The 20,451-nt window shown below is 45.3% G+C and overlaps 2 protein-coding genes across 3 annotated transcripts in view; one reads left to right on the top strand and one right to left on the bottom strand.

Moving 5' to 3' along the window:
• tou (bromodomain adjacent to zinc finger domain 2B toutatis) overlaps positions 1-20,451 on the bottom strand; it is an 860,023-nt gene that overhangs the window by 653,735 nt on the left and 185,837 nt on the right. The window lies entirely within an intron of this gene.
• The window catches only part of LOC145404978 (uncharacterized), a 42,487-nt gene continuing 27,743 nt past the window's right edge, over positions 5,708-20,451 (top strand). The window contains exons 1-2 of the mRNA XM_080276482.1: positions 5,708-5,778; positions 6,512-6,680. Coding sequence (XP_080132608.1) covers positions 5,708-5,778; positions 6,512-6,680 — 240 coding nt within the window. The remainder of the gene's footprint in view (positions 5,779-6,511; positions 6,681-20,451) is intronic.

Here is a 20,451-nt window from a genome sequence, read left to right as displayed (position 1 = left end):
AAAAAAAAAAGAAGCAGGATGAGGCAGAAGGGGTTAGGCAGAGTAGCAGAGGGTGAGGCAGATTAGGGGGAGGTGGCGGGGGGAGGGGGTGGTAACTTTTGCTGGCCCTCACACCATTATTGATCTGTATTAGTCCACCGCCCCCCGTCTTACGCACCCCCCCTCTCTCCCCCCTCCCCTCCCCTCAGTCTATCTCCTCCAGCATGTTATTTCCACCCTCCCTCCCCCTCCTTCCCTCCCTCTCTCTCTCTCTCTCTTTCTGCCATTACTTGTGTGCTCTCTAACCTCCACCTGCACCCACCACCACCACCACCACCACCACCACCTCTCTGACATCATCACCAAAATTATCATCACACTCGCCATCATTACTTCCACTGCTACCTTTTCCTGTTGTTGTGGTGGTTGTTGTTGATGTTGTTAGTGGTGGTGGTGGTGGTGGTATTGTAATTATATGTTGGTGCTATTCTCCATTATCATCATCATCAGTACCACCATCACTCCTAGCTGTGGTTGTTGTTCACTGTCATCGTTCTCACAATTACCACCACAACCAACATCAACATTACTATCATCATCATCATCACATCTACCATCAGCTTCACCACAAACATCACCACTATTATTATCACCCCCACCATTTCCACATCACCACCACAACCATCATAACCACCATCACCATTACCGTTGTTACCACCGTCACATTTACCACAAGCATTACCACAAATGCCCCCAACACAACCACCAGCATTACAGTTACCATGATCACACCACAAACATCAGCATCACCATCACGTCTCCCTGCATCAACATCACCATCTCCACCATTACCACACCACCATCACAACAAACAAAAACAACAACAACTACCATCACTATACTACTACTACTACCACTACTACTACACCATCAGTATCAGAGCCATCACTTTAATACAAGAATAAACAGGAAACAAAACACTATCACATTAACACTACGGTTCCTACGACTCATTACCAGCTGAACCTAATCATTTGGTATTAGCTGGAATTAAACGCTAGAATTATCCCGACCATGACAGGGTTAATGGTCCCGGAATTAGCACTTTCAGGCTCCCCCGGGTTCAGCAAAAATAAATAAATAAAAATCTGGCGTTACCTGAAACAATACCAGAGTTGTCCCGACCATGAAAAAAAAAAATCCCGTGACGTCACTGGCTCAAAATAACGTAACCACATTAAATATTTTTTTTTTTGTGGGCATAATTTCAGTTTTTTTTTTCTCTCTATTATGTCCAGATTACCAACAACAGACCCGGATAATCCTCTCGGGTTTTTGTTTGTGTAATTCGTATTAAAGGTATTTGTGTGGCAATTATATTAGGCTCGCAATTGGACGGGCTCTGTGTGTGTGTGTGTGTGTGTGTGTGTGTGTGTGTGTGTGTGTGTGTGTGTGTGTGTGTGTCAGTAGGTGCAGCAGTGGTAGTCTGTCATAGGGGTAACGGTGGTTGTACTGGTGACTGGTTGTAAGATAACGGTAACAATGGTAGTGGCTGTGATAGTGGTGGTGGTCATGGCGGTGGTATATAGTGGTGATAATGGTAGTAAGGTGACAGTGGTAGTGGCGGGAAGGGACGAAGTGGTTAAAGCCAGTTTGCATAATGGAGAGGGCAGGGTTATGTCCAGGCGACCCCACGTTATACCCGGGTTACACAACACAACACAACACAACACCAGAGGGATCCGCCACACCACTACACACTACATGTACTCATTTACCTTTTTTGTGCCTATTTGTGTAACTACCCATTTACTAACCCATTTTTATACCAACTATTTCATCCATCAACGGTTATTCTTTTTTAACACCTGCTCAGCTATCTACCTGTTTATTAATTAGCCTAATCCATCTAATGATCTCACTGCTTATTTGCTTATCGATGTAACCTATCTACTAATCTGTCATGCTACATACCTATTCGTTCACTTTCTACAAATCTATCCATCTCTATATCTACAGTACTTCTCAATTACTTATATATTCTTTACATGGGCAACCAAATTCATTCATGCCTCTGTCACTATCCATTGCCTCTCTCATACTGTACTGTACACACACTCCTCCACTATATCTCTCCACTTCATCCTTGGTTCTCCTCTTCTCTGTTACCCTCGCTTACCATCAACATAACCTATACCTCCAGCTCCTAGGACAGTACTGTAACAGACAGTGTGGACCACAGCATACCCGACTGAGCTGGCTGTCCCGGGAGGCTGTGATCTCTTCGTTTTGGCAGATGTATTAAGGTGTCCGTTCTTGATTTGGCATTCTCGTGTCTAATCTCTGAAGTGCCCGGAGTGCAGTGGAAACCTAAACAGCGCTTTTTTCCTTCCTTGCATGTCCGTCATACTTATTCGCTCCTAAAGCTGCACAAATAACGATAGCTTTAACACCTTCACTGCATCACACTCCATATAACAAGAGCTCTGGTTCACATTGCAAGCACGCGGAAGTTGTTTAGGAAGGACTCAGCAGACGACGCCTGATGCATTGTGGGTAAAACAAAATGGACATAACATCCTCTCTTTTGTCTCTCCTCCCTCCCGTAAAGACAATGCTTTTAAAACACGTATTACATTTAGGGATGTAATATGGTTATTCTTAAATGAGAAACGATTGATTATGTGATGACGGGAAATGGCGGGAATAACATAGATTTAGGTGAAATATTGCTTGGTTAGGTGGGAATACAGTCGATGGTATGAGATTGGAATATGGAAGGCGTTCTGATATGGCAAGTGAGGTTAAGATGGATTAGGTTAAAATTAAACTGCGATGTTAGGTCAGTGTTGGCAGGCTGCAGTTAACGAGATTCAGGTCGTTGGAGTTAGTTTAGACAGAGGACCGTATTCCAAGAGCATAGGAGGTTTCGTTGCTCCTCTTATCTAGCGATTTATTGTGCATTTTGCACCTTAATTTTCTCTTGTATGTTATCTATGCCGTTTTAATGTCGGCTGTGTTTGCATCAGTAAATTAAAAGGGGATAAACAGATGCAATGTGCAGAATAATCAGCACAGGAGGAAGTGCTACGAAATATCTCTAATACAGCCCAGCATTGTGTTGGTTCTTCCTTTGTTGGTGGCGCCCCTGCCGCTGCTGCAGTATTTCATCCCACCCTCCCACATAAATTTCATAATATTCTTAACCAAATAGTTCCTTGTCGTTCGGAAAACCATTTACTGCGCTGGTTGGTAGCCATAAAACCAAAATAAATACTTGGTGGTACAGTGAGTTAGGGTGTACCAAGCGGATGTGGTCCATAAGGGCTTTACCTCCTAGGGTAAGGTTGGTTATTGGTCGCATACAATTACTCAGGGAAGAGCCACTGGTCACTCTTGCCTTAAATGTATGGACAATGTAACCTACTCCCGGATCCCTACGTTCTTGATGGGGCAATACAAGATTGAATGACAAATAAATACACAGTTACCACGCCTAAAATCTCGCCTCAAAACCACAACAACAGACAAAACAGCACATCAAACTTGGTATATATACTCTTTTTATTCTAACCTGCCCCAGATTTTCGTCCTTTTGCAGCTTACTTCACGTGGCTCAGTGGCAGAATAATACAATACTATGGTCCTACATCCTTTTCATGGCCATTCTTCGTGACTAGTATGATGTTGTAGTGCAAAATTAATGTATTCTAATGACGCCGCCCACGTTAGGGAGTGATGGCAATTTCAGACCAAGTTAGTGCCAAATATAAATAAATAAAATAAAAATGATAAGAAAGTAGCTCATAACCCAGCCAACCATGAAGGCAAATATAATCACTTCACTACGATGGCGTCTTTATCTAGTTCCTTCTTGTAACTTTAAACGCGTGTCTTCAACCCAAGCAAGACCCCTCGTACTGAAGGCGCGACTCACGGCTGCCACACTCACCCCTGCATCTTGAACTTCGCTAAGCTGAACAAATCGTCTGAAGGCAGCAAGAATAACATAAAGGACGTCAGCGCAGTGAAGGGGTTAATCGTCTGGTGTCTGCCTGTAAATTCTGAACTGGTAATGTCAGTTTACAAACGGGGGTAGCTTACATACCAATTATTGATACTACAAGGCACACACACACACACACACACACACACACACACACACACACACACACACACAAACTCCTGTCACAAATAAATATATATATATATATATATATATATATATATATATATATATGCCACACTTCAGGGGCACAAATCACCATCAAGTTTCTCCATACAATCTGGTCCTTTAATAGGAAGAGAAGCCCAAACAATACAAATCAAGATAAATACATTTTCATTGTTATTTCGGGAAAAATAAACTGCTCTTAACCTGTAATACTGGTACTGGGATATTCCTAAACATTATTTTTACCTACTCTGCTAAAACTGGACAATATCGGGGGAAAAATTGCTGTCAGTCAATTTACCTAAATATGATATATCCACAATTTTCCTTAGCTGAAGACAGGGAGGAGAAACCAGTACGAATAATAATAATAATAATAATAATATTAATAATAATAATAATAATAATAATGATGATGATGATAATGTAAATAATAATAAGTAAGGTTGATCACTCTAAGGGTACAGTAGACACGGCCATCAATTACCGGTCAACTGGTGAACATCTGACATTGCCCTTTGACACTGACCTTCACAAGACTGCTCTCAAAATCCACTTACTCCTTTCTTGCATGACCTTAGCCCTTCCACTAAGTCTGGTCGGTCCAATTTGATCAAGCAAGTTTGAGACTGACGTTGCCCTGTGACCTCTACCTTTAACCTTTCCTTGTGACCTTGACCTTGTTCTCAAAGCCGAATCTGTGTTCTTGCACTATCCCGAACATTTCCACAAAGTCTGCTCTACAGCGGATAAAGACTGGTTTAGTTGACCTGTCCATGTAATCTTGATCTTTGACCTACACTCCTGAAAAACAATATGGCAACTGTTTGGCTCACACTGAACCCTCGTATCAAGTGTGGTGAAAACAAAATATGAACGGTTTGATATGTTTTTACACACACACACACACACACACACACACACACACACACACACACACACACACACACACCACGGCGAGCAAAACCTAATACCCACTCTCCCATTGGGGGTTTTGGCATAATAAATAAATACATAAAACCACCACAAGTGCGCCTGGGACTGTAACTCTCAGCATTCGAGTACAATGGGTGTACTCTAAGCTGCTTTGGAGATTACGTAACATCTCTCCCTCGGCGACTTCATCTGCACACTCCATCTCAATATCCTCTTGTTTGTTACTGATCCAAAGTCGATTTTATGACGAAATGACCCTGTAAGAGAATGTTAAGGTGCAATATGCAAAATAAATAGTTAGGGACGATGTGTTACGATGTCTCTCATGCCACCTACAATACTCTTAAGTGTGTCGTGTAGTGTTTGTCCGTCTGAGGTGAAGCTATTTATACCGACGGCTGAATGGTAGTTTGTGTGTCCCGGTGTGCTCAACCATCACTTAAACACGGCTGTTGTGTGGCATGGCTGGCTCTAAAATTACACACACACACACACACACACACACACACACACACACACACACACACACACACACACACACAGGTCATACCTCCCCTGCCACTGAAATCCACAACTTATCTATATACTGTATATCTAGCCTCAGACGTCTTATCTCGGATGGGGTGCCTTAACAAAACAGCTCATGTTGCCTCGCGCATCGCCATCAGGTTGCCCTCCCTCCAGCTGATGTTAGCGACATTGCCGTTAGAGAGAACGATGTACGACTTGCCGTCGGTAAACTTAAAGTGAGGAAAATACCAGGGTCAGATAAAATACCTCCGCGCATTCTAAAAGAAGCAGTGGATGAAATATCAAAGCCATTAGCTGAGCTATTCAATAAATCACTAAGAAACAATAAGGTGCCTCGTGAATGGAAACTAGCAAATGTAACCCCGATATTCAAAAAAGGCAACAAATCGCAGCCAGATAATCAACGACCAATAAGTTTAACTTATGTGGTGTGCAAGTTGTTGGAAACCATTCTCAGAGATAAGTCTGTTAAGCACTTAGAAATAAATAATCTCATAAAAAATTCACAACATGGTTTTCGAAAAACTTGCTCTTGCCTTACGAATCTCTTAGATTTCTTCAATGATTTGTTCAGTACAGTAAATATGATGAGACCATATCTGTTGACATTGTATATCTTGATTTTCAAAAAGCATTTGATAAAGTTCCCCATAAGAGATTACTTCAGAAACTGAATGCGCATGGGTTCAGAAGGAATGTGCTCGGGTGGATCGACAATTAAATAGAAGGTCATAACAAATAGTAAAGAATCGGACTGGAAAGATGTTACTAGTGGTGTGCCACAGGGCCTAGTACTGGGTCCTATTCTGTTTTTAATATACATAAATGATACAGATGAGGGTTTAATTTGTAAAATAATTAATTTGCTGATGATACTAATATTGTTAACAGAGCAGACACATATTTACAGAGGCAGGCAACACAGAGTGACATTGATCGACTGTTTAACTGGGCCCAAACCTGGCAGATGGGCTTTGATATTAGTAAATGCAAAGTGTTAAACATTGTAAATAGAAATGGAAAAGCCAGTCACACCATGAATAACATTCAACTAGATGATGTTAGTCATGTAAATGACTTAGGGATTATTATAACAAATGATCTTAAACCAAGCAAACTGTACAGAGGCTGTTAGGAAAGCCAACAAATTAATCAGACTCATTGGTACAGCACTCGAATATAAATCCAATAATATCATCCTCACCTTATATAATTCCCTAGTTTGCCCACATTTAGAGTATTGTGTCCAGTTCTGGTCACCTTATTACAAAGAAGATATCGAGAAACTTAAAAAAATACAATGACAGGTGACCAAAATAACACCTAGCTTGAGAAACAAGCCATACCAGGAGTGTTTAGAAAGATGCCCTGAATCTCTTCACTCTAACTAATCGCAGTTTATGAGGAGATTTAATTCAAGTATTTAATATATTCCAAGGGCACGAAAACATGGCTGTCGATAAATATTTCACAGTTGATCATTCGAATTATGCTAGAGGTAATGGGCACAAAATAATTGGCATATGATTCCATTCGCATGAACCTAAGCATTTCTTCTTTAACAGTGTTGTAAATACATGGAGCAAATTGCCCTCCAATGTAGTATATTGTGACACAGTACTAACCTTTAAAGGTCGCAAGGATAAGTATCTGTCATCTAACCCACAGCTTGATATGTTTACTCCTGAATTAAATACTTTTTTTTTTCCTGAGCCCAGGTCAATTTATTAAATGCAAATATAGTGTAAGCAAAGACTAGGATATGCACAGATAGCCCTGAGTTAAAGGTCACTACTCTTACTTTACACCTGTGATGGGCTGTGGATCACTGAGGGTCCCTGTTAGTGAAGTGACCACAATTGGGATTTTTTTAAGTACCAGGGGTCACTGCTTCAGAAGGAAACTTGTGTACTTGTCCCACATGGAAAAGTTCCTTGTCTCAATGAAGTGAACGAAACTGGGGCCTGAATGACTGCTGCCTACCTTAAAAGCACCAGGCAAGGCTGCCGCTCCACCCCTGAACATTCACACTGTGCACTGTGCAATTCTACGCTTTGTCTGCAGACGCCCCGTTAACTCAACGTCTATCTATCTATATACTGCCAGACACCATAATCCCGTAAAGGGTGGCCATTTGACACTGAGTTAGTTGTTTTACAGGGAGGGACACCAACCCTCCACCAACCCACTTGTTGACACGTAGGGAGCACGTATGGTTTGGTTATATGGTTACCACCCAGCGTTGTAAATGGTTTCTTGGGTTACAGGAAACCATTTGGCTTGTCACTCAATGTAAAGCCACATATAATGGAAAGAAAAGGAATAAGAAGCGACAGGAACGATAGGAGAAATAGGAAGAGAGGAGGGCAGGCACAGAAAAAGAATGATAAAAGCTAAGGAAGTAGGCAGCACTACATCAAGTGAGTGGATGATGGTCGCCACCACCTACCACAATTAACTCAACGTACCCATACATAATGTCGTGCCTTAGTTATTTATTATTTGAATATTCACTTTACTACTTTCTCTTCCAGGTTATTCAGACCTGTTGCTTATAAAGTAATACAGAATGTAACTTTTCCCTTCCAGTCTTTCCTATGAAATTTCCATGTCAGTTTTTCCATGCTGCATGGTGGTTTTTCTCACTTTTTCCAGCCAGTTTTACTGAAGGGTTTGGAGGCGGGGGAAGCCTTCTTGCTTTACTCTCCTTATCCCTCAGCATGTAGAATTAGATCTCGTAGTCATAGTCTACTCTGTAACAAACAGCCTCGAAAGGACCATAAGGTATGTTGCTGTTTGCTTTCCTTTGTACTCCTTTGTACCCTCATTCACATACCTCTTCATCCCTTCCCTCCCTCTCATCCTCAGCCTCCCCCTCTTTCCCCTCCCCCTCCACCTCATCCTCAGCCTCCCCCTCTTCCCCCTCCCCCTCCACCTCATCCTCAGCCTCCCCCTCCCCCTCCACCTCATCCTCAGCCTCCCCCTCTTCCCCCTCCCCCTCCACCTCATCCTCAGCCTTCCCCTCTTCCCCCTCCCCCTCCACCTCATCCTCAGCCTCCCCCTCTTCCCCTTCCCCTTCCACCTCATCTTCAGCCTCCCCCTCTTCCCCCTCCCCCTCCACCTCATCCTCAGCCTCCCCCTCTTCCCCCTCCCCCTCCACCTCATCCTCAGCCTCCCCCTCCCCCTCACGCCAATATACAGTCCTACTCTCTCCACACGACCAAACCATCTCTGGCTACTTCTCCAGACCCTTTCCAGCAACACGCACAGACTGAATCCCACACAGTTTGGTCAAGTCATTTGGACCCTCGCAACAAACGCTGCATCTCACTCCCAGGGTACAAACACGGCCCTCATCCGGGAACCAACACATGACATATGTTTTTATGACTATTTTGTGTTATATTTGCTAATGAAGGATAAATATAAACGCACATAACGCTGGCCAGGCTTGTTTGTTTCTGTGTTTTATTTGCTGGATGCACAGTAGGGAGAAAACTCCATGTAATGTTTTTTTTTTTCCTTCATTTCTTCTACTTACCGCTTTACTGTGTTGGCTAAGATTCCTAAGCTGAGGCAGACTAGGTATGTTACTCTCCATGTAGATCATTTTACTGCTTTTATATATTTAGTTATTTTTTTAAGCGTCTGGGTGAACGTGATGGACAGACTCTAAGTGTGAAGCAGACACAGTGGAACAGCTGGCTTATTTTTGTCCCTGACCGTATGAGGTGTTAGGAAGAAGGCAGGGTGAGAGGGTGAGAAGGAGTGACTGAAAACAGGAAGAAGAAAGACTGTGAGGAGAGGGAGGGAAAGCAGAAGGGGAGGAAGGAGGAGAAGTGTGAGAAAAGGAGTTGAATGAGTGGATGGGCAGGAGGGATGGTAGTGAGAAGGAGTAACTGGAGTAGGAGGCCAGGAAAATGGGAGAAGAGAAATGGGAGAAGAGAAAAAGGGAGCGAGGGGAGAAAAATGAAGAGAAAAAGTGAGAAACGGATGGTGGGAGGGAAGGAGAGTGTGAGAGAAGGAGGGAGGAAACATGGAAGCGCAGACTAAGGGGAAACATAACAGGAAAGAATGTGAGGGAAGGGAGAAGGGAATGTGGGATGGGTGGAGGGAAGGAGCGAGGAGAGGGAGGGAAAATTGATATACTCGTACAGAAGGAAGGAAGTGAAGAGAGAGAGAGAGAGAGAGAGAGAGAGAGAGAGAGAGAGAGAGAGAGAGAGAGAGAGAGAGAGAGAGAGAGAGAGAGAGAGGATCAAAGCCACCATGAAAACACAAAACCAGATCACCTGAGTTCCTTTCACCTGGGCACCACATTCCGAAGACCGACTCTTTAGCTGCGCTGGGATTTTTTCAGCGTAAAATAATCGCCAGGAATTAACCAGAATTAATATACTCAACTTTAGCCTCCCTGTGAACGATATAGAAAGCTGGTTTAAAATTTTCTGTCTACATAGGGTCTCTGTGCAAAATAAAAATCGTCAGGAGGCAGAAAGAACGGTAACTTTGATTTGGAACGTCGCAGTGAAAGGGTTGAATAGTACATAATTTACTTCATTAACCCATTCCGACCAATAATCTCATCTATGTTTGTCTGCCTATTTATCTGTCTATCTGTCTGTCTGTCTATCTAGCTAATATATATGGATACAACTTTTTACATATATACCTCATGAACATACTTTATTATTCTGGGTTCACAAGTCACACATATGTTAATTTCTTAGTCTCAATAGTCTCCTTAAATTCTTATAAAAATGTCTCATAACCAAACATTAATATTGGCTATTGTATTGTTTTACCCCCACTAATATACAGTACTTCACTTCTATATATAAATCTCGCAAGCACACAAGTATATTTATTCTTTGGTCCCGTTAACACACAGGTCTCAGCTTCTTGTATACACATCTCACAAACATACATGAATAAGTTGGCCTCACAATTCTCAGAGTTAATTTTGTAAGCATCTAACTCACACTAAACGATTTGCCTGTGGATTTCATGGGCAAATTTTCATAAGCTCACACGATATCTGTCTATCTATCTATCTATCTACCTATCTGTCTACGTACGTATCTATCTATCTACCTACCTATCTATCTATCTAAGTTTTGGGTCCCAGTATTAAGTTTTCAACCCGTATGACTCATAAATCTACTCAGTTTCCTGGGTCATATCTAATTACATACTTGACTCTTTGGGCCCACATAAATATATGGAACAAATTGTGTGTGTGTGTGTGTGTGTGTGTGTGTGTGTGTGTGTGTGTGTGTGTGTGTGTGTGTGTGTGTGTGTGTGTGTGTGTGTTAATTCAGCTCTGGGGACACTTCGGACTGGGGGGTAGGGGGGTGGGTTAGAGACAGCTATAATACTCCCCTTGCATAAAACAGACGCCCTTCCTAAACCAAAATAAACTATACTGACATTAACCCTAAAATCCCTAAAAATATAGTTAATGGTCAGGCTGGAGGAAAATTTGGCTATAGTAACCAAGGAGGTTCATCCGCACTGAATTGGTAGGAGTGGCACGGTTCCGTCAGATGAAAACAAACCGACTACAGCTGCAAAAATGTAAAAAAAGTTATCATACGTGAGGGGTTAAAGCAGACTACAAAATGGCGAAGTTGACCTACCTTTCTCTCTATCTCTCTCTCTCAATTTTACGGTAGGATTGGTCTGTCCGCCTCTAAGTGGCCATTAAAAGGCAGGATTCCCCCCCTCTCCCTCCCTCCTCTCTCTCTCTCTCTCTCTCTCTCTCTCTCTCTCTCTCATTTCTAGGTCGCAGGGAGCCGGACGGACCACTAGGACACACGTACCTCCTCCCACCGGAAAAATGGAAATGTGAAAAAGAAAAAGAGAGAGAGAGAGAGAGAGAGAGAGAGAGAGAGAGAGAGAGAGAGAGAGAGAGAGAGGGCGCGCCATTTCACACTTAATATGGGCTTAATTGCGATGGCTCTAATACCTCCATCTTAGTCCAGCTCACGTCTCTCTCTCTCTCTCTCTCTGCCGCCTCTGCCTTACCTTGCTTTTCTCTGCCGCATTCTGCCTGCATCTACTTCACCAATGCCAGCCTCTCCCTAATCCTGCCTGTCCCCGCCTCACCCTGCCAGCTTCTACTTCACCCTACGTGCCTCCTTCTCACCCTACCAGCCTCTACCTCACTTCGTCTTTCTCTGCCTCATCCTGCCTAACACTTCCTCCTATCTACCTCATTCACTCACTCTGCCACACTCTTCGTGCCTGCCTTACCCTTCCTATTTCCCTTTCTCCTGCCTCATCCTCTCTCACGTCCCTGCCTCACACCTCAACTCTGCTTCACCATTCTTGCCTCACCCTGCCTGACTCTCTAGTATTGCTCTTGACACACTCCTGCCTCACTCAGCTTCATTAGCTCTTACCTCACTCGTCTCACTCATTCCTTTTCTTTGTCTTACTCCTCTTGTCTGCCTCATCCTCCCCGCCTCACTCTCATTCATTGCTAACTCTGCTACCTCACTCACTCTTGCTTCATCCTTCCAGACTCACCCCTCGAGCTGTCTCATCCTGCCTGACTCATTACTCGCTTCTGCCTCGCCCTGCCTGACTCACTATCGCTCCCTCCTTGTCAGTGTACCTACCTCGCTCTCACTCATTATGCCTCAGCGCTTAGAAGCCCTGAATCTCTACACCCTAACTAAATGCAGATTAAAAGGAGATTTAATTCAAGTATTTAAAATATTCAAAGGGCACGATAACATGGCTGTTGATAAATACTTCACAGCTGATCACTCGAATTATAGTAGAGGCAATGGTCACAAAAAACCTGGCAAACGATTCCAGTCGCATGAAGCTAAGCATTTCTTCTTTAACAGAGATGTAAATATATGGAACAAATTGCCCTCCAATGTAGTAAATTGTGATACAGCACTACCCTTTAAAGGTCACTTGGATAAGTATCTGCTGTCTAACCCCCAGCTTAATATGTTTACACCAGAATAAAACACTTGTGTATAATTTTTTTTTTTTTCTCAGGGCCCGGATCAATTTATTAAATGTAAATATAGTATAAGCACAGACTAGAATATGCACAGATAGCCCTGAGTTAACGGTCACTACTCTTACTTTCGACTTCTGATGGGCTGTGGATCACTGAGGGTCCCTATTAGTGAAATTGGGGTGACCACCATTGGGATTTTTTTAATGTACCAGGGGTCAATGCTTCAGAAGGAAACTTATGTACTTGTCCGATTGGGAAAGTTCCCTGTCTCAGTGGAGTGAACGGAACTGGGGCCTGATTGACTGCTGCCTACCTTAAGAGCGCCAGGCAAGGCTGCCGCACCACCTAAGAACATCCACACTGTGCACTGTGCAATTTCCACGCTGTGTCTACATACGCCCCGTTAACTCAACGTACCCATACTTGTCGTGCCTTAGTTATTTACTATTTGAGTATTCATTTTACTTTACTACTTTCTCTTTCAGGTAATTAAAATTGGTTGCTTACAGATAAAGTATTATAGAATGTAACTCTTCCTTTCAGTTTTTCCTATGAAGTTTCCATGTCAGTTTTTCCATGCTACATGGTGGTTTTTCTCTGTTTTTCCTGCCACTTTTAACTGGTGGGTTTGGAGGTGGGGGAAGCCTTCTTGCTTTACTATCCTTATCCTTCAGCATGTAGAATTAGATCTCGTAGTCATAGTCTACTCTAAACATGCAGCATCGAAAGGACCATAAGGTCTGTTGCTTTTTTCTTTCCTTTGTACTCTTTCTCACCCCTGTATCACCTCCCCCACATCCACCTGATCCCTGTCTTCTCACCTCCCCTTCCTTCTCATACGCCTCACCTCATCTGTACCTCACCCCTGCCTCACTCCAAGCTCACCACTCCTACCTCTACCTCAACCCTGCCTAACCCCTCCCTTATCCCTCATACCTCTGCCTCAGTCCTGCCTCTGCCTTACCTCTGCCTCACCCTCTTGAATAATACTGGGCTCTAAAAGGCTGGGGTAACTTTGTAAAGAGAGGAAATAAACTTCACTCTGATGCTGTTTAGTCTGTACTTATGTAACCCTCTGTAGTCTTTGTACTTCATATCTTACCTCCTCCTTCTATACAGCCCTCACCTCTCTCTCTCTCTCTCTGTATATATATCTATATCTATCCATCTATCTATCGTATTCTCTCTCTGTATATATATCTATATATCTATATCTATCTGTCTATCTATATACATCTATTCTATCTATCTATTGCCAGACGCCTCAATCCCGTTTGGGGTGGCCACAAACAAATCGCCTCCACGTCGTCCTGTCCCCCGCCATTTCACTGCCCAGCTCCCAACTCACACCCCCCTCTCTCATATACCTCTCCACCCCATCCCTCCATCTCATCCTCGGCCTCCCCCTCCCTCTTCCCCCCTCCACCTCACTCACATACACTCTCTTCGTCAGTCTTTCACCCTCCATCCTCTCCACATGGCCAAACCACCTCAGTGTGTTCCTCATAACACTTCCTATCACATCCACATCCACACCACAAGGCTTCTTTATATCCTCATTCGTCAGCCTTTCTCTCCATGTGACTCCGAAGGCTCCTCTTAAATAACTCACCTATATACATAAATCACTTAATAACGCGTGGTTCATAGATATGCTGATTTCCACTGGGAAAAAAGGAAACAAGCGTTTCCGTTTCAAGACAGCTGTTATCACCAGGTGATTATACTCAGTTTATGATCCGTCGCAGGGATGAGGTTAGAAGCAGCCTGTATTAAACCCTTTCGTACCATGTCCTTTATTATTGATTGTTATTATCGCCTGCCTGTAGCACGGCGAGACGATATAGTGTGTGTGTGTGTGTGTGTGTGTGTGTGTGTGTGTGTGTGTGTGTGTGTGTGTGTGTGTGTGTGTGTGTGTGTGTGTGTGTGTGTGTGTGTGTGTGTGTGTTGACAAAATATCTCCAAAAGTTGTGGACGAATTTTCACCAAACCTTCAGTAAACAGCAACTATGTGGATGTGCAGAGGTCTGTTGCCTTTGGTGAGGATTTGATCACAGACGACCGAGTGTCAGACGCCACAATACTCGCATATACTTTACATGGATTGGCTTTGGGTGAATCGCGGTGACTGAATTCCGTAGAATTTTGCGACTTTTCTTCAAATTTTGTTTGTAGGTAGTTTGTACCTTAGCCAACAACATATTTGGCAGGCGATTAGCATGCGACCCCAGAATGCTTTTGTTTCATTATTATTATTATTTATTATTATTCATTATTATTATTATTATTATTATTATTATTATTATTATTATTATTATTATTATAAGTGCTGCTGCGGAACGCTGCTATTCGGCATACTGGAGACACAATGTAGCTGGGTGATTATCGGGGTAGTATTACAGTGGCTTGAGACCCATTACTTCACCCCACACTGCATGATCCCTCCTTCACAATGCATGACTCCACCTTCACTGCATGACCCAACCTCATCCTCACACTGCATGAACCCACCTAACACTCATACTGCACGACATCATCCTCACACTGCATGACATCAACATAACAGTACATGACCCCACCCTAACACTGCATGACTTCATCCTCACATTACATGACACCAAAATCACACTGCATGACCCTACCCTCACACTGCATGACACCAACATCACACTGCATGACCCCACCCTAACAATGCATGACCCCACCCTCACACTGCATGATCCCTGCCTCACACTGCATTACCCCTCCCTTCACACTGCATGAACTCATCCTCACACTGCATGACCCCACCATCACACTGCATGACCCCACCATCACACTGCATGACCCCACCTTCACACTGCATGACCCCACCATCACACTGCATGACCCCATCTTCACACTGCATGACCCCACCACCACATTGCATGACCCCACCACCACACTGCATGACCCCACCATCACACTGCATGACCCCACCACCACACTGCAGGGGAAGGAGCGGGGCGAGGAGTATCTTTAACTTGGCATTACCTCCGTTGATTCCGCGTCTCTCTCTCCCTCTCTCTCTCTCTCTGATGACACATCGTAGCCTGAGCCAACTCGCTTGCATGTGCACCAGTATTAGTATGCATGCATTAAGGCATGAACACAGAGACAGACAGACAGACAGACACACACACACACACACACACACACACACACACACACACACACACACACACACACACACACTCAACAACACCCACACTCAATCTTCCATGGCTCACTTCATTTCCTGTCTCACTTTCACACAGACGCTTTCCCACTCCCTCACGCCCTCCCTCCCTCGCTTGCTCGCTCACTCACTCACTCACTCACACTTTTCGCTCACTGCCTTCATTCACTTGGTTGTGTTCACCCCTTTACATATGCACCTTACTTCCGCTCTCTCTCTCTCTCTCTCTCTCTCTCTCTCTCTCTCTTCCACCAACAAACACAGAGGCGCCATGTTGCAGCCACCCATGTTATGCAATGCTATGCCACATCCTCGCAATCAGTGTTCCTCTGTTTTCCTGCAATTATATCCGCTGTCACTGGTATGCTGGTATTGGGTATAAGAGTATGTTAGTCGGCCTGGTATAGGACGGAACACTGGCGTGACTGGTATGCTGCATGTTGGTGTGGCTGGTATGATGGTATTATATGATGGTGTGGCTGGTGTGTTGGTATTATATGATGGTGTGGCTGGTGTGTTGGTATTATATGACGGTGTGCTGAAGTAAACTGGTATGCTGGTGTATCCTATGGTGGTATACTGGTGTGGGTCATGGGGTGGTGTATCCTGAGTGTAAACTAGAGTGAATGAAGACAAATGGTTTACAAGCGTGACTATTACATAAACGTGTATCTTAGTAAACTTCTTATGTAATGCGAAGAAAGGAGGAAGGAGAAGAATCAGGTGGAGGAGGAAGGAAAGAGAAGGAGGGGGAGAGAGGAGGGAGGGAAGAAGGAGGGGAGAGAGTAGCGGGAGAGAGGGAGAGGGGAGAGAAAGGGGGAAAGGGGAAGAAGAAGAAACAGATGGGCTGGAGACACAAGGAAGAAGGAGGCAGGGAAGGAGAGAGAGAGAGAGAGAGAGAGAGAGAGAGAGAGAGAGAGAGAGAGAGAGAGAGGGTGGGGGGGTAAAAAGAAGGGGAGCGAGGAAGAACAGGGAGTGAAGGAAACGGAAATAGGAAGAAGAGAGAAGGTGGAGGAGAGGAGAGGATGGGAGAGAGAAAGAGACAAAGAGAGAGCAAGAGGTGACGGAAAGGATGACATGAGGGAGACAGGGAAGAAAAAAAAAAGATATGAAGGAGAAAGGGGGAGAGAGAGAGAAGGAGGAGGAGGAAGGAAGGAGAGGAAAAAAACAGAGGGGAGATTAGATATGAAGAAGGGGGGGAAGAAGGAAGAATTGGGGCGACGAAGACAAGGAAGGAAAGACAGAAGGAAGGAAGAAGAGAAGGAGAGAGTTAGAGAGAGGAAATAATAGACTGAGAGGAAGAAGTGAGGGAGGGGAGGAGGGAGGAGAGAGAGAGATTGGGTAAGAAAGGAGGTAGGAAGGAGGGAAGAAAGGAGAAGACGAGCGAGGTAGGAGGGAGGGGATGGGGGAGGAGAAGAAAGATGGAGGAAAGTGGGAAGGAGGAAAAGCAGATAAAATGGAAGGAGGAAGGAAAGGGAGGGAGAAGAGGGTATGGATGAGACAAGGAGGAAGGGAGGAGGAGGCAAAGGAAGAGGAGTAAGAAGGAGGGAGGTAAGGAGGAAGGAGTCAGGGAAGAAGTTGCGGAAGGAGACAGAGGGAGGGTGGAAGGAAGGGTGGGATGGGAGGGAAGGAGCTGGGTAGGAAGGGTGGAGAGGGAGTGGGAGGATGGGGGAAGGAGACACGAGGGAGGAAGGGGTGAGAGGGAGGGATTGAAGAGTGTGAGAGGGGGGGTAGGGGAGACAGGGAGGGGACACAAGAGGGAGGAGGGAGGGGGGTAAGAAGGAGAGAGAGAGAGAGAGAGAGAGAGAGAGAGAGAGAGAGAGAGAGAGAGGTGGGTAAGGGGGTAGGAGAGAGTCATGGGGCTGAGGAGAGAAGGAAGGGGTAGGAGAGAGTGGGAAGGAGGTGAGAAAGTGAGGGAGGAAGCAGGAGAGAGAGGGAAGGGAGTAAGAGAGAGAGGAGGGGGAGTAGGAGAGAAAAGGAAGGAGTAGGAGAGAAAAGGAGGGAGTAGGAGAGAAAAGGAGGGAGTAGGAGAGAAAAGGAGGGAGTAGGAGAGTGAAGGAGGGAGTAGGAGAGAAAAGGAGGGAGTAGGAGAGGAGGGAGTAGGAGAGAAAAGGAGGGAGTAGGAGAGAAAAGGAGGGAGTAGGAGAGAAAAGGAGGGAGTAGGAGAGTGAAGGAGGGAGTAGGAGAGTGAAGGAGGGAGTAGGAGAGAGAGAAGGAGAGAGTAAGACAGAGGAGGAAGGAATAGGAGAGAGGGGGAGTAGGAGAAAGAAGGAGAAAGTAAGATCGAGAAGGAAGGAATGGGAGAGAGGGGGGAGTAGGAGGGAGAGAGACAGCAGGAGAGAGAAGGAAGGAATAGGAGAGAGAGAAGGAAGGAATAGGAGAGAGAGAAGGAAGGAATGAGAGAGGGGGAGTAGGAGTGGGGTGGAGAAAGAAGAAGAGGTGGGGTAGAGAGGGTTAAAAGAGAGAAAGGGGGTATGAGGGGGGGAGGGGGAGGGAGAGCACCCCCCCAGAGGCAGGAGTGCAAGGCGGTGCAAGATGTCAATACAAGGCGAGTGTGTGTGTGACTCACCCAACCAGGCAGGCAGGCAGGCACAGATACAGGCAGGCAGGCACAGATACAGGCAGGCAGGCACAGATTCAGGCAGGCAGGCAGGTACAGATACAGGCAGGCAGGCAGGCACAGATACAGGCAGGCAGGCAGGCACAGATACAGGCAGGCAGGCATGCAGGCACAGATACAGGTAGGCAGGCAGGCAGGCACAGATACAGGTAGGCAGGCAGGCAGGCACAGACACAGGTAGGCAGGCAGGCAGGCACAGACACAGGTAGGCAGGCAGGCAGGCACAGACACAGGTAGGCAGGCAGGCAGGCACAGACACAGGTAGGCAGGCAGGCAGGCACAGACACAGGCAGGCAGGCACAGATACAGGTAGGCAGGCAGGCACAGATACAGGTAGGCAGGCAGGCAGGCACAGATACAGGTAGGCAGGCAGGCAGGCAGAGATGCAGGCAGGCAGGCAAATGTACAGGCAGACAGACAGGCTCAGATACAGGCAGGCAGGCAGGCACAGATGCAAACATGAAGGCTGACACAGGTACAGGCAGCTAGGCAGGCAGGTAGACAGATGCACATGTATAAGCAGGAAGGCAGGCAGACAGATACAGGTACAAGCAAGCAGGCTAGTAGGCAGACAGGCATGAAGACAGACCCAGGTATAGGCAGGCAGGCAGACAGATAGATAAAGGTATAAGGTGGGAGGCAGGCAGGTAGACAGACACAAGTATAGGCAGGCAGGTTGACAAACACAGGTATAGGCAGGGAGGCAGGTAGACAGACACAGGCAGAGGCAGGCAGACAAGCAGGTAGAGAAACTTATATAGGCAGGTAAGCAGACACAGGTATAGGCAGGCAGGCAGGTAAAAAGACACCGGGATGGGTAGGCAGGCAGGTAGGCAGACAACGAATAGGCAGGCAAGCGAAGAGGCAGACAGTAAGGCAGGCACAGATACGGACAGGAGACACATAGCTGAGCAGGCAGGCAACTAAACCAACAGACAGGCAGGCGAGAGAAGATACAGGCAGAAAGACAGACCATCAAAGTCACAGCAAATCAAGCAGGTCGACCCAGGCAGGCAAGCATAGGGAAGGAGTGAAGGCATGTGGGTGAAGTGGGCAAGCATACTGAGGTAGGGAGGGCAGGGATTCAGTCAGTCAGCGAGGCAGGTAGGTAGGTGGGTAAAAGTGGGGTATCCAAGCACTCTCTCCCCTTTCCTGTCCAGCTCTCCGTATACAGGGGGTTAACAGGTATTCATTGTCTCACACACACACAATTTTGGTCACCTTTCTTTACCTACTTCCCTCCCATGATACGTTTTTCAATTATTTTCTTGCTCCTGCCTACTCAACATAGATTTTTTTTTTTTCCAGGAGGGGTAACATAAAACTTTCTTTAACCCCTTCAATCCGATGCGGCGTTTATTAATACTCCTGCCCTTACCACACGATATTACATTGGTTTTTACTTTACTTTACTTTTTTATTGTTTTTACTCTACCATCTAAATCCAGCACAATTATGGAAGGACCTGACTATGGCTATATCTAACTCCTCCACCTCCAAAACTATCTCCTAACCCTTCTACCTCAAAAAGTCACTCCTATGTAACCCTTCCAGCTTGAAAACTCTCTCCAATCAAACTCCTTTAGCTAAAACTCTCTATCTAACTCTTCTAACTAAAACTCTCTCCTATCTAACCCTTCCAGCTCAAAAACTCTCTCCTAAGCTGAGTTCAACCGTCTGGGGATAGGAGGTAAAAACACGTCGTCACACTGAAGGGGTTAATCCAGCCTTCCTCACACCTACGACCTCCTGAATTTACAAAGCGCTGCGTCAACCCAACAAACACACGAAGCCTTCATTCTGTCTATTGTTTGTTCTGCTTTCTTTGGGATTGGTTACTGTATCTCTAAGTCATAACCCCGTCCCCCAGTAACGCCTTCAGTCAGGGGGTGTCCTCATCACTAGGTTCCCGAGATTGACACGGGGATTTTAATAAGACAAGGAGACGCACTGGTTTACACTCTTCTTACACACACACACACACACACACACACACACACACACACACACACACACAAACTAAATCCATCACTTTA

The sequence above is a fragment of the Coenobita brevimanus genome, chromosome 65 (assembly GCF_032717465.1).
Source record: "Coenobita brevimanus isolate Jiangsu-jjx chromosome 65, ASM3271746v2, whole genome shotgun sequence".
NCBI classification, from domain to species: domain Eukaryota; kingdom Metazoa; phylum Arthropoda; class Malacostraca; order Decapoda; family Coenobitidae; genus Coenobita; species Coenobita brevimanus.
This window is presented reverse-complemented; position numbering and strand designations above follow the sequence as displayed.